This window comes from Blastomyces gilchristii, assembly GCF_000003855.2.
Source record: "Blastomyces gilchristii SLH14081 genomic scaffold supercont1.2, whole genome shotgun sequence".
In the NCBI taxonomy this organism is placed as follows: domain Eukaryota; kingdom Fungi; phylum Ascomycota; class Eurotiomycetes; order Onygenales; family Ajellomycetaceae; genus Blastomyces; species Blastomyces gilchristii.
The window spans coordinates 2,619,247-2,645,557 of record NW_003101681.1 but is presented as its reverse complement, the minus strand read 5'-3'; the positions used below and the strand labels follow the sequence as shown (position 1 = coordinate 2,645,557).

Sequence of the window (26,311 nt, the reverse complement as noted above, 5' to 3'; positions counted from 1 at the left end):
ACTCCGTAATGGTTCACCAGTTAGCTAACTACCACGCAAGAGTAATCAAGCCTCCTCTATTTTTCTTACGGCGTGTCTCCCCCCCCCCAACCAGCGGTCTGACTGACTGAAACAACAAACGGACAGGGGAGGTGAGTGTTTGTTCTAGAAGCAACGTGGAAAATTCTGCATAACCAGTACGTTATTTTAACTACCTACGCTGCTAAGCGACGAAGACACACACACACACACAGAGACACAGCACTTGCGGAGGCGTCGTCCTGCTGGTTTCCTTCTAGACTCACTCACTCTAGAGTCCAGACTGCTTAATCGGATCCACCTAGGTCTCCAGCAGCCGTTGCTCCCGTCGATTTACATATAACTAATAATTATGGATCCCCGGATCCCCCGGATGAAAGAGCAAGATGTTGAGCACACTTCGCCCAGGGAGGAAAACAAAAGAGGACCAAGCAAGATTGATGCCTTTTTTTTTTTTTTTTTTTTTTTTTTTTTTTTTTTTTTTGGATAACTAAACCATGACTTTCATTGGTTAAGATGCTACTGACCATCATCATCGGCCTCACACCCGGGTGTAATTAATCCGTAGTTATTATGTCAGTGATACAAAACACAGGGAAGAGATCCCAACACAATAATAACGCCATTTCCCCAGATTATTTGCCCCTTTGATGCTTGGATTAGACATAGAACTAAGGTAGCCATGTTTCTTTTCCTGCATGTTATCGTTATTATCCCCCGTGAGAGTCCTTTGCCATCGTCCGGCGTTCTCTTATTACAGTATTGATTGATTGATGATTGATGATTGACTCGTCCCGTATTGTTTATTATTATTGTTGCTTGCTCGCCCGCTGCCACCAGGCCACATGACCCGCCAACTAATAAATACCTACATAAATAAATACATCACTACATAGCTCACTAGCTGCTAGCTTGGGCCGTATTATTATTATTGATTTCGATCTCGACTCCTCGACTCTTCCGCCCGCCCTCACCTCACCTTGTCTTCATCTTCTTTCATCTTCTCCCCCCCCCCCAGGCTAATATTCGCCATTCCCGCTCGCTCTCTACCGCTAACTACTTTGCCACTTGATGGTCTGATCTGATCTGGCGCTCTTTGTTTCAGCTTACCGCTCATTCATCTCTGATCTCCGCTAGGTTCCAAGGTCGTTCGTTGCTGGGGTCGGTCCTCCCGGCTCCGCTCAGTGAAAGTGTGCTCGCCAGGAGATCGAAGCTCACCGACAACTGCGATAAAAAAAAAAAAAAAAATAATAATAATAATAAACAAATCACATTGTCTCTTCATCTTCCATAACTCCAACAACAAACACGCATGTCTTTTTTGTTCCTTTGTCTAACCTTTTAGCTAGGTCTCTCTCTCTCTCTGTCCTCTCTCTCTCTCTCTGTCTCTATCCCATCTCTCTATCTCATAAGTCCCTGCAAAAGGCGCCCCTTCCACGCGGTCACCTGGACAGGCTCACGTGAAGCCAATCGGATTCCCTACCTATTTATCCCCAAACACCTCCTACGCCGAGCTGTTTCTCTGTCCACTCCAACTCCCTTTGATTTTTCCTCCTCTCCTCGCCCCTGTGTGACCGGATGTGACCGTATGCTGCCTGTTCCCACGTCTGTGTCGTCCACGCCTTACAGATTGGACCGTTGCATGTGCCCGGCTGTGGAATGCTTTGCCTCCATCGCCTAGTGCCCTTGCTGAACCATGAGGCTCAGCTGACCAGTGGCGATTATCCCGCTCTCCCCGTCTGTTGTTGAGATTTTCTGTTTTATTTTATTTTATTTTACTTTACTTTATTTTATTTCTTCCTCTTTGCTCACTTAACTTTTCTTTCTTTCTTTTTTCTTCTTCTTCCTTTACTTACTGCTCTCTTTTCCGTGTTTGTGTGCTGTGACGGCTCGTTTTATTTTGCCTATTCCTCTTTCGATGAAGAGAGTTCAGCTCCAAGGCTGTCAATCCGAAAAGAAGTGGATTTTGCGAATCTGTTTTGGCGGGTTTTGTCTTCTTAGTGGCTAGTTACAATGACAGAAGCTTTGCCTAAAGGCATCGTCTTACACTCCGAGCGCATTAGTTCCGAAATCGAGAGCTTTGGCGGTGTGGATGCTGAGGATCTTGCAAAACTATGGCGAGGTAAGGATACTTACTTCCCCTTGTCTATGCTCTCGAAAGAAAACCACCACAAAGCAAAGAAGATATTTATGTTTTGGTTTAAGACACAATGAGAAAAAGCAATCCGCGAATAAACAATGGCAGAAGACAGCAAGCTCTTGTATATATATATATTCTAACATTTTTTTTCAATGTAGTCTACACCACAAACAGGTCTACGATGAAAGCAGATGAAGGAAGGCGATTGGAAAATCTATTCTGGAGAATATGGAGCAACAATGTCATTCTACGTACTATACAAGGTACTACATTAGCCGGCCTCTTCCTCCATATTTCTGAAGGAGAGAGCATCACCAGAATGGGTCCAGGCGGGTTAAGAGAAGTACATTCATCCACATGGCTAGATGAATTTAAGGGAGATCTCGTTCTGATAGATATTATTATTAGATCTCACCCTCGATACCGCGGATCCAATCAAGACGGCGCGCGGTTCCATCTACTTCGAGCGCCCAGCCGCAGAAGCTCCCAACGGGAACTAGTTGCAAAAGTACTCCAAATGTATCCCGAAAACCTTCGGTAAATGCAACTCGGGCGCCATTACTACCTTCTATCTTAAAGAAGCCGCGACAGGCTTCCAACGATGCCCAGAGGCTTCCCGGAGTTTCTACGGCCGGTGCCACTGATCGTTTCACGGGAAGCAATACATCTCTGTCCATATCACCGACTGCGGTTTTCGAAGACCCTCTGGGAGAATCCGTGTCGGAGAAGCCACGAAGGAAAAAGGCGACTTTTGCATCAAATATAACTTCTATGGAACCGGAGCCGGTGCCAATGCGGAAAAATATCTCTCAGCCACCTTTGGATCCCCCACCTACAAGACATTCGCCTACCCCCGCATCCTCCGGGGAAACCAGAGCTTCACCCGACCTGTATGGCCCATCAGCACCTAGACGGCAGATATATCCCATACCCAACGGTGGGAGAAACTTTTACTTTTCTCCCTCTTAATCTCTGCTTTACAGAAACTATTTATACAGGCCCAACCCTAGATATCATACTAATTACAAAATGCCTGCTATATCTCTAGAATCCGCAATCTCCATAAGCCCCACCCCTACCCCCAACTCAAGGCCATACCCCTGGCTAGGCCCAGCAATGCAACGACCAGGCCCAACCTCAAACCCCACGTCACATCCTGCTGCTGCTATAGCAGCCAACCCTATCCACGAGCAGCATGCGCAACAACAGAAGCGGAGCAATAGCTCCCCGACCTCGCAACCGACGCAACCATCCAAAGTCTCCCTCGTAGAAAAGGATTTCCGTTCCCGATTTGTTGAAAAACGGCTACAGGAGTCGCGCAACCCGTCGTTCACTAACCTAGGCAGCTCATTGCTAACACAAGCCGATATCAAGGCAAGCGCTACAACCGTCGTCTCGGGAAACCCGGACACCGTGCGCTCTCGGAAGCTTCAATCATCAGGCGACGTAGGGCCGGTTATGGGTGTCCAAGCGGTTAGAGGCCGGGGAAAGGTTAAGGAAGGAAGAGGAGGCCATTCCTCCGCACAGAAGCAACATCCGTTCCGGAACAATGGTGCCGGTACCAAAGCAGTCGTGGTTGATTATGTCCAGAAAGAGGACGACGAGGACGGGGAGTGGGAGGATATCGACAGCGATGATGACCCCGCGAATTCAATTTCGCCATCCACATCACAGGCGCAGCCGCCGCATCAGCACGGCGTGCCTGCATCCAGCAGACCATCGCTGGGTCAGTAGCAGAGTCAGTTAAGCGAGATGATCGAGCGGGAGAGGAAGTTGAGTGCGACGATGCAGAAACAGGGGAAACGAGTGTGAAATACCGGCGGGGTGAAGGGGGTAATTGGGGGTGCGCAGCGGCGACGAATGAAAAAGTCATCCATACCTACCTCCCCCCCCCTCCCTCCCTCCCCCTCTCCTCAAGTTTCGAATAAAAATGAAAACAACCCCTCGCCTTCGACCCCGAGAGAAAAATATGCGGATTAGACACAACCAAACCTCGCAGCCGGCCAGGATTCCAATCATTCCAGCTCGCCTATCTATCTATCTAGCTAGCCGGCCTCGACGCACGCCACCGATAAACCCCTGAACGCAGCAAAGGAGGGGAAAAAAAAAAAAGGCAACCTCCAATCGAAGCAAGCAGGGGATGATGCAGATCAGATCTATCTGCCCCTCAATCCCTGATATCTTCGCTCAGCTTACTTACTTACTAGGGAGGGAGGGAGGGAACCTGGGCACTGCGTAGATGACCTATTCCTTACAATTTTCATCATAATCATATAATTAGCGTATATATATATATATATATATATAATATACCCTACTCAATCTCTTCACCAAACTGGAAAGACAAAAAAAAAAAAAAAAAAAAAAAAAAAGAAAAAAAGAGCTTTTCATAGAACGAGATTATAATATAATAACATAATTATAAAAGAGCGCCTGACCTCCGTCGATTCCATTCTACCCGTCCCTACCTACTACTTCAGTCCTCCTAGGCATTTTACTCTAACCGTTCCTGTCGTTTCCTTGCACTGGCTTGCTAGCTGGATGGCTGGCTGGTTGTGTGGTGGTGTGGCGGCTTAAATACGGGGAGATAGCAGCAGCCTGAGCCCTTCCTTCCTCCAGCTTCATCCCTACTATATTATATTATTTAAACACGATAGAAATACCATAGAATTTGTGCATGGCAGGTGATGAAAATACCCCATTATATTATTTGCGGAGCGAAGCGAAGCAAATATATGATGAAAACCCTGGTCATTAAAAGTGGAGAATTTCCTTTTTGGGGTTCTTGGCGCGAATACAGCCCACTGATTGGTGTAGAATTAAGTGAAGCGCAATCCCATGACATTGCACTATCATATCATCTACTCTGTACAGATTCTTGAATAGATAATGCATCTGATCAATCATCTCTCATAGATTCTCAAGAATGAATAATGTGTCAAAAGCCTGTGTTCACTGCTTATAAAATCAGTCTCTTGATTAATTTATTTCTTTACAGTATTCTACAGTTCTACTACTTCTACAGCTGTCTGTCTTCAATACTACACTCAGAGAACTCAGGCATTATAATCTTCTCTTATTATATCTTTTCTATCACTGATTATCTCTTTACACTGTGTAGAACTGTAAATAAATATATACAGTGAAATCAGATTCTTCTACAGTTACAGATTCTGTGATAAATAAGTCTGAACTCTCTCTATTATTCTAGATATATTAATACTTCATATAATTAACAGTAGTCTCTTAAGTCTGTGTAAGAATAAATGCTTACAGACAATTATTCAGATATTTACAGCTTGATATAATATATACTATTAACTACTAGAAGTATTCATGATAGAAAGATAAAATATAGAAGTTAAATATATAATAGTATTCAAGCTGAGTTATAAATAGTATTCATGAACTTCAGTCTATATAGTTATGTATAGACAGTGTAGTCAGAAGCTACTAACTCTATTAATTATATAAGAGATAGAAAATAGAGATAAAGAATCTGTAAGAAGTAAGATTTCTTACAGTCTGTGAATAGTCTATTGAAATAGATATATTATCTGAGATTAAGTTTTATTACTATGAGATTCATAGTTCTGATATATCTTCATTAACAGTAGTCTATAAAAAGAAAACTATTATTCAAAGAGTTTACTGTATTATCAGATATTATAGAGAATATCTCTTATTAACTTTATTCTTAACTTAATTAAGAAAACAGCTGCAGTCATTATCTTTGATAATTAATTCATTTCTCAGTTCTGCAGATCTCTCTTCAGTCTTTCATCAATTATCTATATCATTATTTAACTCATTCTCAAGTCAATCTTATTTCATCTTTAGAGACATGCTTTCACTGTAGTTACAGTTCTATCTCTTTTATTAATAAGCTGTAAAATCAATCTTGCAGAGTCTTCTGTTTTGAGCTTAGCTCTGCAATGTCTTTGTACACAGAGACTCGTGTGCATTAAGATATTTTTATTTATTGGGTGAGGACACTTTATAATGTTGCGCCGCATGACCTGACCCTACTTTAAGGGGGGGGGGGGACAGCACCATCATCCATCATCCATCATCCCATCCAGTCAAGCGTTCGTAAGACAAAACTAGTCTGTCATATTAAGTTTTTAAGAATATAGGCCCATGATTCCTGTCAAATGGGTAATAATTGAAAAGAGAAAAAAGGGGTCCAATAACAGACCCAGATACAAACAAAAAGAAAATAACCAGTTGGGAGAACGTAGTTAAAAGGGAGGGGGAAATGCGAGGGAAACAGAAAATAATAAAATAACATAATACAGACAGTAGTTAGACCTAGTTACCTAGTCAATTCCCACGCCCTTAGTATGCCAGATAATCAAGGACAGGTTTTTTAAAAAAAATTAAGAAATAAAAAATAAAATAAAAAAGAGCTAGTGGGTAACAACAACAATAACAAGAGCAGTTCAAAAATCCAGCCGAACCCCCTCCAAAAAAACTAAGAACCCAAGACAAAAGAACAAAAGCGAAACACAAGCGAGCATCCAATTAATAACCTCCTCACACCTCCCCCATCTCACTCTCACTCTCCTTCTCCTCCCGTCTCCGCCCCTTTCCACTCTTCCACCACCGAACACCCGCCCAGGCGGCGGTGGCCGTCCACAGCGCCAAATTCGCCAAATCCACCCAGACCGCATGCTTCATGCGGATGGTATCCACGTGGCCCTCCGGCGCGTCGCGGGTGATGTAGAGTTTGCCGAAGATGCCGAAGAGGGTCAGCCAGAGGATGCTGAGGATGCTGTCGTAGACGAGGGTGGGGAGGTTGACGGTGGGCAGGAGGGAGAAGGCGGGCATGACGAGGGGGATTGTGAAGTAGACGGCGGCGGAGAGGGAGGAGATTGTGCCGAGGGAGGTGGCGTAGGTCTTTTTTTTGATTTGGCATGTTAGCGGAGGAAAGGGTCAGAGGAATCTATCTACCCCTAGGTAGAGAGGTAGATAGATGTCTTTGTCTAGATATGATATCGAAGAAAAAAAAAAAAAATAGGAAAAGGGGGAGGTGGGAGAAACGTACCCATTTGGGGTCATATCCACCGCCATCCTTGCGCTGCTTGACAAGGTCCTGCGCGTACAGGCCGATGACAGCGATGGCAAAGACAAACTGTAGGAAGCGGAGCGAGCATCCGACAACCGTGCCGACTGTGGAACCGACGCTGTAGCGTTTCCGGACGCCGTCAAGGATGAGAGCTTTGATAGTCATGGTTTTCCTTCGAGATGGTGGTGGGTTTCTTTTTCGACAGTGCGCTGATGGGTTGATGGACGGGGTAGGTAGTGGAGCTCTCTGTGGTTCCAGACCCTGCTCTCGCGGTGCGATGTTGATTTGAGAACGTATTAGAGGGGTGTGAGGAATAAAGACCTGGAAGTATCGTGCTTTATACACAGTGTTGGGGTCTTCAATCGCCTGGGTGAATGGCTATTTTTTTGATCCTCTTGGGAATCTCTTTAATAGCTGCGGGTGTTCTTGCTGGAATCTTCCCCACAATGCAAAGCGAATGGGCTATTGTCCCTGGATTTCGTGCCCGAGTGAATGGTTTGCTGATTGTTTATGGATACCTTCGCAGGTATGTATGAACGTGTATGTATGGGTCGATGTCCCGATGTTGCTATTAGGCGGAAAAGTTGGTTTTCGTATAGAAGGGAAATAAGGTGCGCAGCACTCTTTTCTCCTGTTTCTTTTTTTTTTTCTTCTTCTTCTTCTTTAGGCCTTGGATATTAAATCCCCCCTTGTTTCTCCAAAATGCAATGTATATTGTATGTCTAGCAGGAAAAAAGAAAAGAGAAAAACGTATGAGCGGAGAAGTGTTGTACCCAGTACAACAGACTAAATAGAGCCGAGAGAACGCGATATATAGAAAGGACGAGATATAATGAGGGAAAGCGGGGACCAGAAGTTCGATAAGAACTGAGAGAGAGAGAGAGAGAGAGAGAGAGAAAGAAAGAGAAATAGACAGAGAGACAGAAGAGAAAAAGAGAAAGAGGAAAAGGGAAAAAAAAAAAAAAAAAAAGGGACAAAGAGAGAAGATTTCTGATACAATGATGAATTTGTTTCCTGAAGGAATCAAAGAGAGTCTGAATCCAGCGCAGAGCGGGATCTTTATATATCTTGTAAGTTGATATCCAGACAGTTGCAGGTAAAACAAAGATATCTCCAGCGCCAGAGCGTGTAACAGGAGCGAATCATGCTTTGAATGTCCAAGTTCTCCCGCTTCAAGGGCAAAAAGTAATGTACATATATTGAAATAAAAATAATAATAATAAAAAAAAAACACATTGAAACCATGTTAAAAAGCAAATCGTGTCTAACATGAAACAGAACGGACAATCCAATCCCCCGCTCTCCTCCCCAGTTGCAGCTTGCAGCAACTGAAGAACATCCGGTAGATCGCAGATGCGAAGATGCTAAAGAAAGAAACAGAAGCTGTTTGTGGTCCTGGAGTTGGAGACAGCATCGGTTGGCTGTGAGCTGCGGATACAAAAAGTCGAAGGTGATTTGATTAGCGCCCGGCGACTAGGCCACAGCCAGCGGGGGGGAATATGATGATGATGATGATGATGATGATGTTACGCGCCTTGGGATGGTGAACAAGTTCTGCTGGCGGCAAAGAAGTTTCAGATGGAATAAATAATAGTGTATTTATCTGTCTAATAATTGGCTGGTAGAGTGAGGATTATTGTGAAAGCTGCTTCATGAAACAAACAACCTTGGAGATGCAACAACTTAAGTTATTTAGTTATTAACTCTTCCACAATTCAATTGATTCTTCCTCCCTATAACTAATGTTATTATTTAACGCCCACCGAAGCCTGGGATGGGACATAAGTTGACAAGCGAGAATGGGTATTTTCCTGTTGACAGTGATTCACTGTTCACCCTCTCTCCCATTCTTTCTTTCTTTCTTTTCTTTTCTTTTTTTTTTCTCTTTCTTATTCACTCATTCTTCTTATTTCTTTTTCAACTTATACATCTTTTCACTCTACCTTATGCTTTGCGAAGTCAACAATCCCCATGCAAGGTTCTGTCTGCCAAACGAACAGAAACCAAGAGATTATTATATCACTCAACTACATAGCGAAAAGGAGGATATGAAGAACAAGCCTAAAAGCTTGCTTGCTTGCTTGCTTGCTTCCTTCCTTGCTCCCTCTTTTATTTATATATTTATTCACTTATTTGAGTTGTAGAAGATCTAGTTTCTTCCTTTCTTCCCGCTTCTTTGGGCACTGGGGATTTCCCCTCTCCAGCTCCAGCTCCAGCTCCAATTCCATCTCCCAATCCCCAACCCTCTCGACTCGAATCTTGCGTTTCCCGTCCCTTACGCATTCATCCCATCATCCCAGATCACCCCCAACCCGACCCAACCCGACCCAACCCGATCCGGCCTAACTACCAAGCCCTTCCTTAGTTTCCATAATGGCTGACTCTGCCTGGGACCATGAGCCGCTCGCTGGCTGCGGACTCCGGGCCATAATATGTCATTGGCTTATCCCAGGCTCGCCCTGCGAGCGTTTGGCTCCTTCATCCCATTCTCTCCATGATCCAACAATAAAAATAGACATGGAAGAACTATTCAAGATCGATGGACCGGGGGAAGCTAGAGATGAGGAAAAAAGGAGAGAAAAAAAAAAAAAAAAAAAAAAAAAAAAAAAAGAAAACGAAAAGAAGAGCCTAGCAAAGGCACTGTAAAGAATTAACTAGGCGATGATCAATTCTCTTATCTCCATATTCTTAAAAACCTCTCACTCGCTTCACCGGTCTGCTTTGATAGAGCGGTACAAGCGTATACAAGAGCTTATAACTTTCTTTTTCTTTTCTTTTCTTTCTCCTGGTTTTAAAAAAAAATGGGAATACACGCACTCCACTCGTTTCGTTCCGCCAAAAATGTCAAAATGGTCGCTAAAGTCATATGACAAAAAAGCTTCAAGGGCCATGGAATCTCTGCAAATGGGCGTGTATGGATGCGCTGATGAAACCAGAAAAACAAATACCCCTGCTGTGTGTTTGTGCGCAGGTATGTGTGGGTGTGTGGGTGTGTGGGTGTGTTCAGGATAGTACCTACAAGAGTACATAAAAAGGGGGTGAGACAAACCAACAAAATACCAATGTTCCAAAATGGAGACGGGGAAGGGGGGGGGAAGGGGGGAAGGATTTAGTGTAATTAAATAAGGGGTGGAAAGGTCAAATGCCATGCAAGAACGAGGTGATGTGATGACCAATTGACCAAGACAAGGGATCCATAAATAAATGAAGAAAAGAGACGTACAAAACCGACAGCATGATGATGGTAAATAATATGAGCGGGTGATGGTTCATGCCATACAACAAAACCTAAAAAAGCATTTCTGTGCAGGAGGGAAGGGAAAGAAACAAAAGGAAAAAAGGGAATGAAAAAGAAGAGAAAAGGGTAACGTTATCTAGTTAGTTATCTATGGGGAATGAATAATGGGGTAAGTAAAACAAAAAGTAAAAGAGAAAGGCACTCCCCATAACAAATATGGGGAGGGAGGGTGATGGGAAGGGGACAATGTGGCGCAGCGGAGGACAACGTGATCGCTCTGGAGGTCCTTCTTTGGGACAGTGGGAGGAGGGGGTGGAGGAGGTGGAAGGTGACGGGGTGGTGTTGGATTGAAATATCATTTCCGACTTGTCTCGTCCAAAAAAGTATCCAGACAACATCTGCGCATGCCTAGGGATGCCACGCCACACCGCGAGCCATCACCCAGTATGCACCGTTCCGCCCCCGGCTACACCTTTGCCCGATGTGGTACTCCCTGCAGCTGCTTTAGGTTGATTGCTGGCGGGCACTGCTTGTTTGGCCGCACTAGGCGGAGGTACGGAAGGAGCAGCGTGTGCGTGTTGTGCTGAAACTTCGTCTTCGTACTCATCACCTATATAATTATCATCATACCCTCCTCCTTGGCCTGTGGGGTCGTGGTCGCCCCCGGGGTGGTGTTGTCGGTCATATCCTTGCTGATGTGCAGCTACCGATTGCTGCGCATGTGCAGCTGCGGCCTTTGCAGCATTCTTGGTTGCCTTTTTACCCTTGCGACCTTTCATCTTAGCCTTTTCGAGCAGCCTCCTCTTCTCTGCAAGCCGCCGGCGCTCCTTCCGGTCTTTAATTTCATATTGTCTGATCAATGCCTCCGGCGGCCGGCCAAATATGCTTTCATACTCGCAGAACTCACATATCCAAATCTCGTCAATGTTCGGGGGGTGGTGGAGGTTTGCGTATTGTTGCTGTAGCCGACGTTGACGAGCCGCCAAGGCATATATGCTGCTGGGGGACCGTCGTGATTTTTTGCCCGGAATGGCGTTTTGTCCTGCGCTTTGCGACGCGTGCTGGGTTTGTGCCTGGCCTTGGTGATTTGTTTGAGACGCCATGTTCGGGCTCGTCTGCGTCCCCTGAGTAGAGAAACCCCTTTGACCAGGTGCCATTGCAGAAAGTGGCTGACTGCTCGCCCGATGTTGCTGTTGAATTGAATAGGAATTCTGGGTTTGCCAGGCCATCCCTTTGGACGAATCCGATTCGCAGGTGAAGGTGAATTGTGTCTTGGTTGGGGAGGGCTTTCTTGTCTGGTCTAATAAGCTCGTATTATCTTGCCCCTGTGGCGCCGATGAAGAAAGTGCGGCCGCATTGGCTATTGCCGCAGATATGATGCCCTGGTCAGAATGGTTCGGGTATTCACCTTGGACTTTTTTGTCAGCATATTTTTTCCCGTTCTCAACAATGAATACTGAAAGTCAAGCTATACCAATTGATTCTTGGCCAAGAGGAGTTGTAACTTCCTTGCGCCCTGTTCCGGATCGGCCTCCCAACCAAGCATTCGGGTTATGGGTAGCGAGAGGCGTCCTTCCGCTGACTGTACGGCTAACATTCCTCCCATAACGTCCTCGTCCGGGCCCTGATATGCCATTCCCCGCGGGCGAAGCGGGATTCCCAGTTCCGTAATACGAGCCAGTACCGCTCCCGTCATCTAGAGACGCAGTACTCCCACCATTCGACGAAATTCCCAGTGTCATCATATCGGCAGATAGGTTCGAATGGTTTCCAGGATTACCGGACGTCGGGATTTTCCTTTTCTTTTTATTGTTCGTGTTCTCAAAAGCATCATAGCCGTCGGGCCCAGACGAAGAGGTTTTGGTAGGAGTGTCTTCCAGATGCTTGGCGTATTTCTGGCGGTTTTCGCCCGTGGGGGACAAGGACGATCGATGAAAACCTCCGCTCCGACGGACAACCACGGGGCCGTCTTCATCACCACTATCTACGCCATCATCATATGGATGGTGGTGGTCACCTTCAGGACTTTGTTCGTGGCCGTAATTAGTCTGTTGCACGTAAACCTTGGCATCGTTAACGACATCACCATTGCCAGAATATGAACCATAGAAAACCTGGGTGGCAGGCGGGGCAGGTGGGTAAAGTATAGACTCAGCAGCCTCGTGGGATAAGCGAGAGCGGATAGGACGCTTCGGTAGGGGGCGGATCAAACGATCTGGAAACACTGGAGACGGAGTGTCAGGAGCGGAAGTGTACGTCCCGCCTACGTGATGACCGCATCAGCATCCAAAGATCACAAAATTGCAGTAAGTGAATTTGCGTTGGTTTCCCATAAAGCTCCCCGGGCCAGGAGGAGTGGGAAATGATTTTCAGTTTTTTATTTTATTTTATTTTATTTTTTTGCCCTTCCCACCAAACCTGAGGACAGCACATCACCACCCGAAGATCAGGCATACGGTGGTCAACTAGAGTGGAGGTGACATACTCAGTGTAGCAGCCATTTTCCAACCTCGTGAATCCAAGTTTAGACAAGATATCCAGGTTTGCTCGGTTTCAAGATGCCGTTGCGATAATGTGTGTTTCGGGGGACGACTTTCAGGTTGGAACTGGGAGGGGGAAAGTATCGAATGAGAGAGACAAGCCAAAATCGAACTGGAGAACCACGATGTTAGCACTTAGTTTCCGTAGAACTTGAATAGCCCAGGGTCCATCCAGTAAACAGATATATGCAGATAAACCTATGTCTTAGCAGAGGAGAGATCGGAGAGAACTTGCCCAGAACGAAGAGGAAAGATGAGATGACAAATATGGACAAGGGATCCACAAGTCGACGGGCAAAAGGAATGCAGGCCCTGGGTGTAATATATAATGCGTGTATATATTTCCAATAATACAGCTGAATCCAACAAGCTAATCGACGGGGCGTGAAGTCAAGACTGAGATCCTTTATAGGTAGGGCAAAGAACACTGGCGAGTTGTTGGTTGTCGGCACTGGGAGGAAGCGTGGTCGTTGGTGAGGTCGATGTAATTGAGTGTTGAGCTTTCTGGCGCTGGCAACCCTTGAACGGTCCACGGTAACTAAAGACGGCAGCCGCACTAGCCGCTTTGGGAAGCCGCCTCAGAATTCCGAATCCAATTCGAGCAGACATAACGACACCACACCAGCAACGGCAGTCCTGGCATCACGAACGGGGAGATGCTTGTATGACTTGGGTTATTTGCTTCACCGGTTGGTTTCTTTTACAGGTATCTAACATATATGTCTACCTATCTACGTTGGTGCGCGTCTACAATCTGTGTATTCCCCAAAATACCCCGTTCCAAGTATGTCAGCAGCACCCGTTGTCGTGGCAAAGTTTCCATCTCAACAAACTTTTCATCCTTCCCAGATACGTGTTCTCCCTATACCCAGCAGTCAAAGGGGAAAGGGGGAAAAGAGGACAGCAAAATGCCAACAATACACGGCCAATGGGGACACACGATCCGCCGGTTTTCTTGGGCTGGGCTACTGAGCGATATGAGCTGAAGATTACCAGCGCCCGTTGGAGCCATACGCTCACATGGAGCAGTCTTGGATATGTTCCCTCACTCTCCAATTAAAATCCAGATATTTGCAAAACAGAAATTGTTCGCGAGGCGAGTCTCTTACGCGGCATGTAGAGGTTTTGGTGCTTGAAGAGGTCCAGTACAACTTCCCATGTCCATCCTTTTTCACCTGAATGAGAGGGCGCGAGCCAGTTGCTTTGGCCGGGATGAACCTATTAGCTTCTTATTTCGGTATCAACCGCGGATGACGCACCAGAAAGTCTCGTCTTGGCCATGTAGTCCGACTTTACCAGCAGCCCGCCTTGTCCGTATGCCATCTGCAAGTTGTCCTCCATATATACCCAGCTAATCTTCCGCCGTGCGGGTATATATCGTATGATAACCCAGGAAACCCTGGCGTGTTTTCAACCTGTCCACTCTGGTTGTACTAATCACTGGGCTCCAAATCCTGGAAGAAGGATATAGAGGGCAACGAACTCGATTTCGAAGTGGGTGGGATCCGGCACATGGGAGCTCTAGAATGTACTTCAATAGTATTAGAGAGACAGCAGCACTAGGTAACAGGATCAATGTCATCCAACATTACATCGCACTAGTTTCAATACTGCTGTATCGATGAGAGCAATCTGCTAGACATGTACATGGATGTCCCAAGGTCAGCGTAGAGCGGAACATATTATCCATGCCGGAGGCTGTCTCGTAATTGTTAGTGTAGACAAAGCAATTAATAGGAGAAGACGAGACGGAGGTATGTAGCTCAAGTCCTGCAGAGATTTGGCACTTTTGTGCATATTTTTCAAATCAGCGCAGGAGAAGTCACGGTCAACGGAGTACCAAATACTCAGAAGCCTGCCGAGGGCCAAGAGAAGAGAAACGCCATCTGCTGCTCTGGAGATTGTAATCAACTATCATAATATGGCTGCTGCGGCGTGGTCATCGCAGCGTCAAGATAATGGTGTACGAGTCCAGCAAAAATAATTGATTAATTAAAGGCGCGTGGTGTTGGAATGTTGGCGCAGGCGTGGGCGCGCGGGGAAGAACGAGGACTAGCGAACCCTCGCTGGACCGACCAAGGTTTCGCTCTCTCTCGCCCGCTCTTTTCCTTTGCATCTTCTCCTCAACCCTCACGCTAACTATCGGCCACTCCCTCCACCCTGACCTCTTCAGAGCATGTAGCGCTTCAGGTTGACATCTATGGTATATCTGGAGGTATTGCTCTCTTTTTTGATCTACCAAATCTGCTTCCAATTGCCAGTCCAGCTCCCCTAGCTACGAACAACCCCAAACCAAAACCACATCCCGCCCCCAATAAAGCAGCTACTCGTTTTCACACCGAACGGCCATTCTATTTTATCTTCGACAAGAAAATTGACATCGTGACGGCTTCTGGCATCTCTATGTTTTGCTAGAAGGCTGTGTTCGCAAGTTGCATTGCAGCAGGAGATAGATCCATTCAGTCATGACTCCACGTCGTTCCTCTCGCGCTCGAACATCCCAACCATCCGCCGCAATGCAGCACACAAACTCATCCAGTTCGTCAAACTCACTCAGCCGTGCCGAAAGGAGCACGCGCTCCAATAACATAATCTCTTCCCCCCGCAGACCCTCCATCCAACGCTCCGAGTCCACCGATGACCTCGAGCCAAACGCTAGATCCGACCTCCCACAAACGCGGCATCGCCATCGAGGCCGAAACAACGGCGAACCAGACGATGCCCTCCAAGCTCCGGGCGATGGATATGATGAAGAAGAGGGGGATGAAGAAGAAATAACTAGATGTCTCTGTGGGCAGCAGGACTACCCTGGGCTTCCGCTGATCTACCAGGACGCAGGCAGCGCTAGCGCCACAAAACAGGGTATGAAGGAGGACTCGACCCAGGGAGCTTCAGGTTCAGCTGAGGACATGCAGTCCGACGAGCCTGGGAGCTTGTTCATCCAATGCGACTCCTGTAAGGTCTGGCAGCATGGAGGCTGCGTGGGGATCATGGAAGTGGCATCGAGTCCTGATGAATACTTCTGTGAAGAATGTCGGAAAGACCTACACAAGATCATTACAGCTTCGAATGGGTGAGTGAAAACTGAGTTGTTCCCTTTATCCCGTCACCCGGGTTTTTATTCACCTTTTGGATGTTATCTCATTCACTACCCTCCGATTGTTGCGTATTTTGAGGCGTTCGCCCACTTGTGCGCTCAAAATAACCACCACCACTCTTCCTTTTCGAGTCCCTTCCCCAAAAACTACACTGAAATGCAAAGAATAAAATTGTTTCATTTTATTTTAATTCCTTCTGTACAACTCATTTTCATTTCCTATTGTCATCTTCGAAGATGTGGACCTCGCGCTTACGATCAGGCAGCCAAAAATCGTCTCGCTATCTACCAGTGGTTGGCTCGTCGTCCTCATCCTCCTCTAGATCCTCCTCCCTCGACAGTTCCCGAAACCCAAAGGATAAAAAGACCCGCAGCAGTTCAGGGCCCCTCAGCACCAAGCGCCGCTCGACTATGAATAGCCGTGATGCTGCCTATGACGAGGAACAGCTGCGGCGAGCGATTGAGGAGAGCAAGGAAGACACCAAATCAATCACTGACGACCTTGGAAGCCGTAGAGGCAAACGAAGTCGAAGCGACAGCGAAGCGTATGTTAACGCTCTTGGAAGTGGAGGTATTTTATTTTCCTTGGTACCGTACAAGCTGCTAACTCACAGTCGCACAACAGGAATAAGCACGCTGCGAAGCGCCAACGTACCGGGTCTCCTGCCTCATCTCTTTCAAAACATAGCAACTCTGTATCCCACCCACCGTCAGATGACGAAAGCAAACCCAACACCAGTACTTCTCTCGAAGGCAATGGGAATAGAAAGACTAGAGGCGTGGCTAGAATCCAGCGAGAGAGGGAAGCTCAAACTACGGACAAAGAGCCAGAAAAGGAGACAGCAGAGCCTATAAACCGACGAAAGAGTCGCTCAGATCGCAGGAAAGATGGTGAGTGGTTATATCGCACTTTCGCATGCCGCGACGGACCCATCATTAACCATGCAGAAATGACAGATGAAGAACCTTCCGAGACAGTCTCGCCAACAAAGACGGGCTCGGTTCCTCCCACTATCACCCAATCCACCCCTGACACGTCCAGCGTCATAAACGAGCCATCCAGCACAAAACCTTTGACCCGCAAAACGGGTCGTCCCCCAGCCCGCCGCGGTCGACTAGGTCGAAATCAGTATACTCGAGACCGCGACTCGGTAAACGGCAACGACATCACCGGCAGTATCAACTCTCCTCGTCGGGGCCAATCTCGAGACACTGGGACAGGCGAATCCCCTACAGGTGGCCAACTTGGAGCAAATGGTGTCTACCTTAACGGCGGGGAATCTGGAAAACCTAGTAAACCACGATATATGAACCCGCAACGTACCACGATGAACGAGATGAAGAGGCGTGTTGCGGCCATTCTTGAATTCATATCGCAATTACAGCTCGACTTGGCTTCTAGCCCAGAACAGATCAGCGGGACTGGCGGAGAGCTGGCGTCTGGAGTGAAGGCGGCTGCAGCGCAAATAGCCAATGGCGACCATACTCACGGTGATCAAGCTACGACTGATGTGGCAGAAAAGGTGGATACAAATGGGAGCACGCAGCCCAAGGAAAAGGAGTTTAAGGATCTAACGAGCCTTGAAATGATGGATGCCCTAACGAGGAATCTTGTCAAGTGGCAACAGGAGTTTGGGAAGTATGGAGAGAAGTGAGTTGAAAGAAAAGTGAAGTGAAAAATGACAAACTAAGCCCTTCACTATTTATTCATTGCTCCATACACATCATGCTCTACATGGACATCTGCACAAACACTCTCCTGATACCCAACCCGACCGACCACCTAGATTACTCACGATTATTTTATCCCCATAGCTCAGAAATCCGTCTCTTTCCCTTCTCGCCAATTTCTTCTACTATATACCCCAAACCCCAACCGAATCCCCTTACGATTTTGTTCCCTGATTGATATAAATACGGACAATGGCTTTGAGTCTTCCTCTCCCTTCCTGTACTGTACGATAGATAAGCGTTCTCCTTCTTTTTCATTATTGTCTATACAAACCATATAGCTAGCTAGCTAGCTCTCCCCCTTCGTTTCCACTCTGGCCGCCTTTTTGCCAACTCGACACGAACTTCTTCCTATTCTATGACTATACTATTTTTACTATATGGTGCTGTTCACCATACCCGACGATGGAAAAACCGGCATATGATACCAACACGCGAAGCGAGCTGCGAGAAGGGTATACAAAAAGTTACTGGGCTTTTTTATCTCTTTTCTCTCCTCCTTGTTGGCTTGGTTGGTTGTCATTCCCCATTCCATTTTTGCAACCGGCGCCTACCCCCTTCGATGTTGCATTATTCCAGTTTTCAACGTCCTCCCTTTTTCTTCTTCGTTGTTGTTGTTGGTATTGTTATTGTTATATTTACCCCACACGCTTGTTCTTTTCCCCTCGGGCTTCTTCGTGTCTTGCTACTCCCATGTTATTGGTATTATAGCTAGCATGTTTCTTATCTGAGGACTTTTCTTCTATGATTTTGTTCTTTTTATTTTTGTTATTATCTTGGCATATATTGAGGGGGGGGAACCAGCGGCGCATGACTTCTGTTTTGTCTGTTGCTTTCACTACTATTTTTCACTGAGCATCTGTATCACTGAGCCTTTAATGGGCAATGGTAAATAAATACCTAGTTCGAGTTGTTAAAGTCGCAAAGTTAAGGCTACTACTAGGTACCTACCTACCTAGGTACATGTACATGTACAGTATATATGTATAACCCCACCTCTGAATAACCAGACCTCAGGGCTTTCTCACTCTTCTGCAACAACAATTAAAAATCATCAGAAAATTGAGAGTTAGTTTAGCTGGGCATTTCTCATGGCAACTGATGATGGACGATGTGTGTGATTGCAAAGCTTCCAACTTCTGTTGCTGAACCAGTCAGAATTGTCGGACATGCTGGTTGGTATTATATTATTATATCGATCACAAATGTCCTTTACTCAAAAGATATATTGTATCAAGGTCAATTTTGACAAGTATTTGAAAATGTCTGATCTTGACTTTTTAGCAGATGACAGTCTTTATTAATATTGTCCTTTTCTGTCTCCTTGTCTACTGTTGTTACCCTCTCAAAGGCTAATAATAATGCTTACTCTCTCGGGCTTAATATGTTCTCGTACGTTTCTGCCTTAATCAATGTTCAGTCTTGCACCACTCCTCCGGAGATGTTAGTTATCGAAGAAATGTTGATGAAACCCTATTAAGACCTATCCGCCACTCTCCATCGGACATGCAAAGATGGCGTCCTTGGAGTTGAGCAAAATGGCTAGGCTCGTAAGGATCGCAGGGGAATGGTGAAGGAAGCACATCAACATATTTATGATAACTACCGAGAAAGGACCGCGAAGATATGAAAATTAATGTGGTCATTTTCACTATCGGAGGAACGAAATTTGTGACATTTTTTTTTTTTTTTTTTTCATACTGGCATTCCCACCCGTTTCCCTTAGACTTTTCCTTTGAACCAGCAATGCTGCATTTATGGTTATAAAAATTCTTTTGTAGCCAGCCAGATCAATAACATATAACATTCTTCAACAATCCCACAGAAACATTGACTTGATGCATCCGGGGTAGTGCGCAGGTGGGTAGCGAATTGGAGAATTGGACAGAGGGGACACATGGGAACAAGAGTGAAGAGTCGAGAGATCGATGGTCCGTTTTTATATCCGGAGTCAATGTCTGTTGTCGATGTAGGATTGAGGTTGATTAGGGCGGTTAATTGAAAACTCGCTCTTCCATTGATTCAGAAGGCAACAGATTGTTAAAATATTATACTTCATTTACATGTCGAGGAAAAATCTGTATGTCATCTGGCTTGGTACGACTATCCGTTGATGAGAGTTGCTTTTCCCGATCTATAGGTAGAAGACATTCTGCGTAGAGGCAATCTGAAGCATGAACTTAGCAGCCGTAAATCGTTTTTATTTACTCCGTAGTTGAATAAACAAACTTCAATATCCTCACCAAAGGGATCTTCTTCAGTCTTGATCAGTTTGTCCGGGGTTCTGTGTTTCTCAGTTAATTTTCTTTTTTTCTTTGTTTTCTTTGTTTTCTTTTTTTTTTTTTTCATCCCCGGCTTTCGCAGTATCTTCTCCCCAAAAGTCTACTGTAAGTTAATGCTTCTTCAAAGATGATATTGTTTAGAGCGCTCATCCTCCCTTACGGCTCCTGCTGTCTGCGTCTGACTCCTAGGCTGCTGATGTGAAATCTTTGTTCAAAGGCATGAAGAAAGACTCCTTCGCGCCGTGCATGAATGGCCCTCAACTAACAATTGCAAAGTCTCCGTACACGCCCTGGGTTTCCACCCTTGCTGTCGCCCAAGTTCTGGTCTGGCTCTGGAAGTTGCGATATTCAAGAATCTCAACATCTACTTAAGACCAGAACCCTCCTCCTCGGAAATTCGGTCTGGTGAAGCTCACGGGCGCTAAAGAATTCTTCCTCCCTGGCATTTTGCCTGTCCATGCCTGGGAGATCACTCATCGCGCGGGCGCTTATGTGGACAGAGCTCTGAACGAATTGAATACGCCAGTCACGCTAGGATCGCTATGCAGCAGCTTTTGGTTCTTCACTTTCAGCCATTCAAACTCGGCCAGTCAGAGCGCAGTGCACGTTTTTTCAAGGCACCAGATCTGCTTGCCATTCGTTGACGGTGTGATACGATATGCTGCTAGGGCTTACCTAGCCTCACCTACAATCCCCGTCGCAAGCAAAAATCTGGGCATGTCCTTCCCCGCCCAGTGACAAGCTGCATTGTTGCATTCTGGCACTTTTGCCAATCATGCATCCTTCTTTGGGCTCTATTCTGGGCGGGCTGCACAATGGCTCCGGGCCCATTTTTCACCTTGATTGGTTCATATCAATGGAGGAGGGACAGAGACTGGACAGGGCCATTTCTGTAGGCCCATGGGCCGTCTCCCCTTTTGCCGTTTCTTTTCTTCTTTGTGCTTTGCGTTCATTTATTTATTGTTGTTGTCGAACGGTGATTTTCGAGCCCATCAGATGCCCTGCCAAGGGTGTACTGCACTGCGAACCGACAACCCTGTCTTCTCTCGTTTTTCCCCTCTTAAGGACTGTACAACCTACCAAGACATTTGGGCCGAATGCCTACTTCTCTCAGCTGCTACCCCCTTTTAACTACCTCATCGCTCTCCGTTAAGTCTCTGGCACTGCGGTTGACTGTCCCTGTTTCTTTACACTATCCAGGCAGACTAAACCGAACCGCAATATCGATATCGACAGACCGGGTAGTGTGTGTGTGTGTGTGTGTGAAACGGAATCAGCCTACGAACTCCATCTTTGATTAAACCGAACCCGTTCGAGATCGAGTCGCGAGGGTTCGCCCTTAGCCAACGCGACATATATTTGATATTTCACATATCATCCTGCCGTTCTCTGCACATACATCCACACATCATGCGCCAAAATCCTTCGCTAGAGGCTTGGTGGGCAATCCTTCTTGTCGCCCTCTTCGCCTCGTCCGTTACAGCTCACACTATTATCGTCTACCCCGGATGGAGAGGAAATAACCTTCATACCACCGGAAATTTCACGGAGACAAATGGTTTGGGCATCGGAAGGGGGGCGAATGATTCAGAACTGCTATATCCAGCGGGAATGCAATGGGCTTATCCATGTCCGTATTAACCCCCATTTCTCCTTCAGCTCAACGCTGGCTCAAAAAATGCATGCCTTATGTTTTATCGGTTCCGCCCCGTAGCTAACGAGTGGTATTAAACTTGATTTAGGTGGTGGAATGCCAACCTCCCAGAATCGAACAAAATGGCCAATTAAAGGAGGCGCCGTTTCCTTCCAGCCTGGCTGGTTTCCTGGCCATAAAACAGCATTTATCTACCTAAATATGGGCTATGGGACCATTCCTCCCAACATGAGTCATCCAATGATCGCCCCGTTCCAGTTAGTCGCGCCTACGAACCAGGAATACCCAGGCACCTTTTGCCTTCCGCAAGTTCCGCTGCCGCGGAATGCAGACCTGAAAGTCGGAGATGATGCAACGATACAAATCGTCGAAACTGCTCAACACGGCGCTGCGCTTTATAATGTAAGCTACTCCCAGCACCGTCCTTCCTGTCTGTCTTTCTATCTTTACCCGCAAATTTTGCGAAATAAACCCTCTATACTCCCCCTGCCCCCTGCCCCCTCCCCCCAATTTCCTCTTCCTCTTCGTTTCATTAACTAACACTTGAATAGTGCGTCGATATCACCTTGGCAGAACCCGAAGACGTCCCCGAGGTGACCAAGGATAATTGCTTCAACTCCACGCACTTATCAGCCAGATACATATTCGCCATGGATATCGAGAGTAGGGCTCCCTCTACCACCACCTCATCATCACTAATGAGCTATGCTCTTGTGCCATTGCTGCTGGTCGGCTCCTTTGGACTCTTGTTTTAAGCCTAAAAAATGGATAGGAATGGGGAGAGGGTGGGGAGAGAGAATGAAAATTAAAAATTAAAACTTTCAAAACCAAACTAACGTAAACCCTGACAATTCTATTTAATTGGAATCCGCCGCATTTTTTCCATTTCTTGCGTTTCAAGACTCTTTTGTTCTCCCGTTTGTCCCTTCTATACTCCCTCCGCAAAGCGTTTTTCTTCCTTTTTTGCTTTTTTAAATTGGCGTTAGGTTGAACTAGGGGCCACATTTTATATTATCATTTTCTTCCCTATTTGTATTGGGACCCCCGAATCCATTCTACCTTCATATGGTTAGGGTGAATTTGAGGCTGTATACCAATTTTCTTTTCTTACACTCAAGGTCATCCGAACCCTTTGCTCTTAGTTGCTATTTCTCGTCTCGGTTATTTTTCCGAAGGTTATATAAATATATATATATATATATATATATATATATTCCCCCTCTTCTTCTCCCTTGAGAGTAATTTCTTTCTTCGTTTTGCCACTTGGGGGAACGCAATTTGTAGTGATTGGGGGACGTTTTCACTCGAGCGAGCTGCTATATTTATTTCCCCGTACCCAACCAACAACGTGCTGTAATTTATTAAAATAAAATAAAATAAAAATAAAAATATATGGCATGTATCCCTCTTCCCAGAAATTTACAAATACGCGACGCCATTTGTGATGATTACCATTTAGTTTCCCGCTTCTACTAGATTTTCTTTCACCTTGATATCCTAAATAAACATTACCGGTTTTGCAGTATTTCGACTCAAGTTGGTATACAAAGAAGGCGTCAACATTAGCATAGAAGTAGATGGTCATGGATTTGGTTTGTATGTTGAAAGGGGCAGGGAACCTGGAATATAGATAGATTAGTGGATGGATTGGTCGGTGGGTGATATTTCACAAAATAAAATTGCACAGTCTGTTTTTGGAGGATCTCGCATGCATTTCTCCTTATTATTTTCTTCCTTTCTTTATATGTTAGTGGTTTAGGAATGGTATGAAGGGGAAGTATTGAATAATGAATACTGATACTGATAAATATAAAATAGCATATTTGATCTGGGAGAAAGTAATAGGCGTAGGTTTGTTAAGATTCACCTCGTTCAGTTTATAGGCCAGCGATTGGGTCAAACAGACCCTGGTATACGATATACTGGAACCATTCATGGGAAAGATTTGTTGTATTTTATTTGAAACCTACATCGCAGACAAGGAAGCTCCATTTCCAACGGAGATACATCTTGCTAAAGCACTCCGCTCCCGTTGTAGGGATATAGCTGTGACGACTATGTGATATACACAGCCGAAGGCAAGACGTCTCCCGCATCATCATAATCATGCGCCATTAGCATATGTTTAATAGCCCTCGAGACTGCTCTAGGGTAGAGCAAGGATAACCCATTACTCCAAAGAGCGAATCATCTCCAAAATACCACTGACCACCTCCTCAGGCTTCTCTAGAGGAACCCAGTGCCCCGCACCATCCACAAGTGTCATACCGCGAAAATCAGTGCAAACGTCCTTCGTCATCATCGCCTCCACGGCACCAGGCACTTGGTACGTTCCCCAGTCCTGACGCCCGGAGATATATGCGATAGGGCATTCCATCCGTTTCCCAGCGAAGAGGTCAACATCACGTATGCCGGCCGCCGCCGGATCCGAGTTAGTGAACACTCGGTACCAGTTAAGTGCGCCCTGGAAACTGTTCCGGCCGTGCTCCGATACATAAACTGCCAAGTCGCTATCTGGCAGCCAGGATTGAGAGTCTTGGAGGGCGGATGGATCTTCCTGCGCCATGTCTGCTGCTATTGCCTCTGGCATGGTAGCATTCAGTGGCATAACGTAATAATTTGGCATTTTTGCGAGTTCGGAAGCAGTCCAAGATGTGAGCGGGTGGGGGGTATTCTTTGACCATGAAGCGCTTTTAAGGTGGAAGTATCCCCTGAGGAATTCGTGGAGCCCGTTGGGTGGGTTTGTCATTTCTGAGCTTGCGGGTTGCGTTGAGTAGTACCATTTGTAATGCTTACGGCTCAGCGACGCGAGATCCGAATGGATATCTGAGGCAGCGGGTGGCTGTTCGCCCTTAGGCGCTTCTGTGACCTGCGGAGAAGTATGGAAACTTGGAAGACTCTGGACTTTTTTGAACGGGTGGCTCATCAAGACTACGCTCTGGAAGATATCAGGCCTAGCCAAAGCGCAGAATGCAGCTGATGCTGCGCCAAAGTCATGTCCCACCAAGCACCTGACACTTTGATACCCCAGGGCGTGAACAAGGACAATAACATCGCGGATCAGGTTTGTTACTGAAAAACTGTTCAGGTCAACATTTGCAAAATCTCGGTTATCCCAGCCGGTTGCACGGCCATAGCCGCGTTGATCGGGAGCAACGACATAGCAGCCTGCGTTGGCGAGCAGTGGCATCACTTTCCGCCATGAAAATGCTATCTCTGGGAAGCCGTGTAGGAGCACTATTAAGGGCCGATTTCTGTCAGGTGTATAACCTGCTTCGAGGATGTGGAATGAAAGGCCAATTGGCCTGGTGTCAAGCTGTCTTGAAGTAACCCCTGGCGGGAAGGGAAGCGGAGAGAGCGGTGGAGCCGACATTGCTGGCTCTCTAAGATTCAGTCGCAACTGAATTTAGCAAACTAAATTTATGGTTGTATGTTAGATGAATAAGGGACTGGCCAGTACATGAAAATTATCCTTTTACTCTCACGTTGTCTATAGAGTAGAAGTAGTGGTAGTGGTGGTTGGTTGTATAGAGTCGGACGAGCAGAAGCGGACGGGCGATTAAGCCTCGGGACAATTGGATCGAACCCCCACACAGCCTTATGACTCTCGAATCGGCTACCCGGTCAATGCCAGGGCCAGTTCTTGCCGGGCAAATTCCAAGCTGCCCAGGCGGGTTCAGTGGATAACTACAGCGTACAGCGTAGTTAAGTAGTTAGCTAACCAGGGCCATCGTCAAGCGACCGACGAGCCCACGTAAGTTCTGGTTTCCAAGTCATCACCACCACATATCTCAACTGCACAGCAGTTTTTGGGATTTCCATGGACAAAAGCCAAAGTTCTGCGTAGGTTCCACATAGACTTCCAGGGGGATAATTCAAAGGGAAATGAATAAACAGTTGTGGGCGCATATAAAACACGGGCCTGGGTTGTCCTCATGTTTCCATCCTCTTCAAATAGATCGCAAAATCAGACATCCTCCTGCTCCCCTCGTGCAGCAAAGTGCAAATGCCCAGTGCATCCTGTGGCAGGGTTGGGAGTGCAGCCTCAGCAAACCCTGTTTTTTGTTCCTTCGGAGGGGATCAATGGAATTGGGGGCGTTTCAATATGACAACCCGTTGGCCGGTTGGGGAAGCTGGAAAACGAAAGACAAAATAATCAAGTTCTGTCAACGGTCTTCTGAGGAGTTCTGTCTCAGGAACAAAAATTAGATTCCTGCGAGACAAATAGTCAACATGCTCCTCTATTCCTCATGGACAGTAAAGAGTATTATTATTCTGGATGAAGCTGGGGTTGATATTTAGTTATCAGGTGACTTGATATCAACCTCTATTTCACATTTCAATAATAAATAATACGGAGTAACTTACAGCACCACCAGCAAGCATTATTATTAAAGAAAACCCACAGAGGACTCACCGTCTAGCTAGCTCCTAGGGCAAGATAATTGGCATCGTAGGGAAATGCGATATCTAAGAATCGCCGCTGACAGCTGGGGCGAATTAATTAGAATAATAATGGCGAGTTGACTAGTTAAGTTAGTTG

At 46.1% G+C, this 26,311-nt stretch overlaps 6 protein-coding genes across 10 annotated transcripts; 3 read left to right on the top strand and 3 right to left on the bottom strand.

Moving 5' to 3' along the window:
• The first annotated feature begins 514 nt into the window (after nucleotides 1-514).
• BDBG_01190 (uncharacterized protein) lies at nucleotides 515-4,863 on the top strand. Its single transcript, XM_002628236.2, has 4 exons — nucleotides 515-2,140; nucleotides 2,317-2,501; nucleotides 2,567-3,095; nucleotides 3,207-4,863. Exons 1-4 carry the CDS (start codon nucleotides 2,032-2,034, stop codon nucleotides 3,890-3,892), a joined length of 1,509 nt encoding a protein of 502 aa, XP_002628282.1. The 5' UTR covers nucleotides 515-2,031; the 3' UTR covers nucleotides 3,893-4,863.
• A 1,376-nt stretch (nucleotides 4,864-6,239) lies between these two features.
• Nucleotides 6,240-7,891, bottom strand: BDBG_01189 (uncharacterized protein). Its single transcript, XM_002628235.2, has 2 exons — nucleotides 7,206-7,891; nucleotides 6,240-7,057 (listed from the first exon to the last, which is right to left on the bottom strand). The coding sequence occupies exons 1-2, from the start codon at nucleotides 7,389-7,391 to the stop codon at nucleotides 6,695-6,697; spliced, it is 549 nt and encodes a 182-aa protein (XP_002628281.1). The 5' UTR covers nucleotides 7,392-7,891; the 3' UTR covers nucleotides 6,240-6,694.
• A 224-nt stretch (nucleotides 7,892-8,115) lies between these two features.
• On the bottom strand, nucleotides 8,116-15,033 carry BDBG_01188. Of its 4 annotated transcripts, none has more exons than XM_031720229.1 (5): nucleotides 14,264-15,033; nucleotides 13,240-14,205; nucleotides 12,950-13,116; nucleotides 11,939-12,727; nucleotides 8,116-11,872 (listed from the first exon to the last, which is right to left on the bottom strand). In XM_031720229.1, exons 3-5 carry the CDS (start codon nucleotides 12,963-12,965, stop codon nucleotides 10,902-10,904), a joined length of 1,776 nt encoding a protein of 591 aa, XP_031576317.1. In that variant the 5' UTR covers nucleotides 12,966-13,116; nucleotides 13,240-14,205; nucleotides 14,264-15,033; the 3' UTR covers nucleotides 8,116-10,901. The 4 variants fall into 4 exon arrangements, with proteins under 4 accessions (XP_031576317.1, XP_031576318.1, XP_002628280.1 ...); XM_031720230.1 differs by having other exon boundaries at nucleotides 13,240-14,535; nucleotides 14,597-15,033; XM_002628234.2 differs by having other exon boundaries at nucleotides 13,240-15,033.
• Nucleotides 13,637-19,528, top strand: BDBG_01186 (transcriptional regulator). The gene is made up of 4 exons (XM_031720227.1): nucleotides 13,637-16,077; nucleotides 16,368-16,646; nucleotides 16,727-16,992; nucleotides 17,059-19,528. The coding sequence occupies exons 1-4, from the start codon at nucleotides 15,470-15,472 to the stop codon at nucleotides 17,754-17,756; spliced, it is 1,851 nt and encodes a 616-aa protein (XP_031576315.1). The 5' UTR covers nucleotides 13,637-15,469; the 3' UTR covers nucleotides 17,757-19,528.
• A 134-nt stretch (nucleotides 19,529-19,662) lies between these two features.
• BDBG_01185 (uncharacterized protein) lies at nucleotides 19,663-23,254 on the top strand. The gene is made up of 3 exons (XM_002628231.2): nucleotides 19,663-21,744; nucleotides 21,857-22,170; nucleotides 22,320-23,254. Exons 1-3 carry the CDS (start codon nucleotides 21,525-21,527, stop codon nucleotides 22,521-22,523), a joined length of 738 nt encoding a protein of 245 aa, XP_002628277.1. The 5' UTR covers nucleotides 19,663-21,524; the 3' UTR covers nucleotides 22,524-23,254.
• A 216-nt stretch (nucleotides 23,255-23,470) lies between these two features.
• BDBG_01184 lies at nucleotides 23,471-26,278 on the bottom strand. Of its 2 annotated transcripts, XM_002628230.2 has the most exons (3): nucleotides 26,186-26,278; nucleotides 25,229-26,095; nucleotides 23,471-25,151 (listed from the first exon to the last, which is right to left on the bottom strand). In XM_002628230.2, exon 3 carries the CDS (start codon nucleotides 25,139-25,141, stop codon nucleotides 23,939-23,941), a length of 1,203 nt encoding a protein of 400 aa, XP_002628276.1. In that variant the 5' UTR covers nucleotides 25,142-25,151; nucleotides 25,229-26,095; nucleotides 26,186-26,278; the 3' UTR covers nucleotides 23,471-23,938. The 2 variants fall into 2 exon arrangements, with proteins under 2 accessions (XP_002628276.1, XP_031576314.1); XM_031720226.1 differs by having other exon boundaries at nucleotides 23,471-26,095.
• Nucleotides 26,279-26,311: the final 33 nt, after the last annotated feature.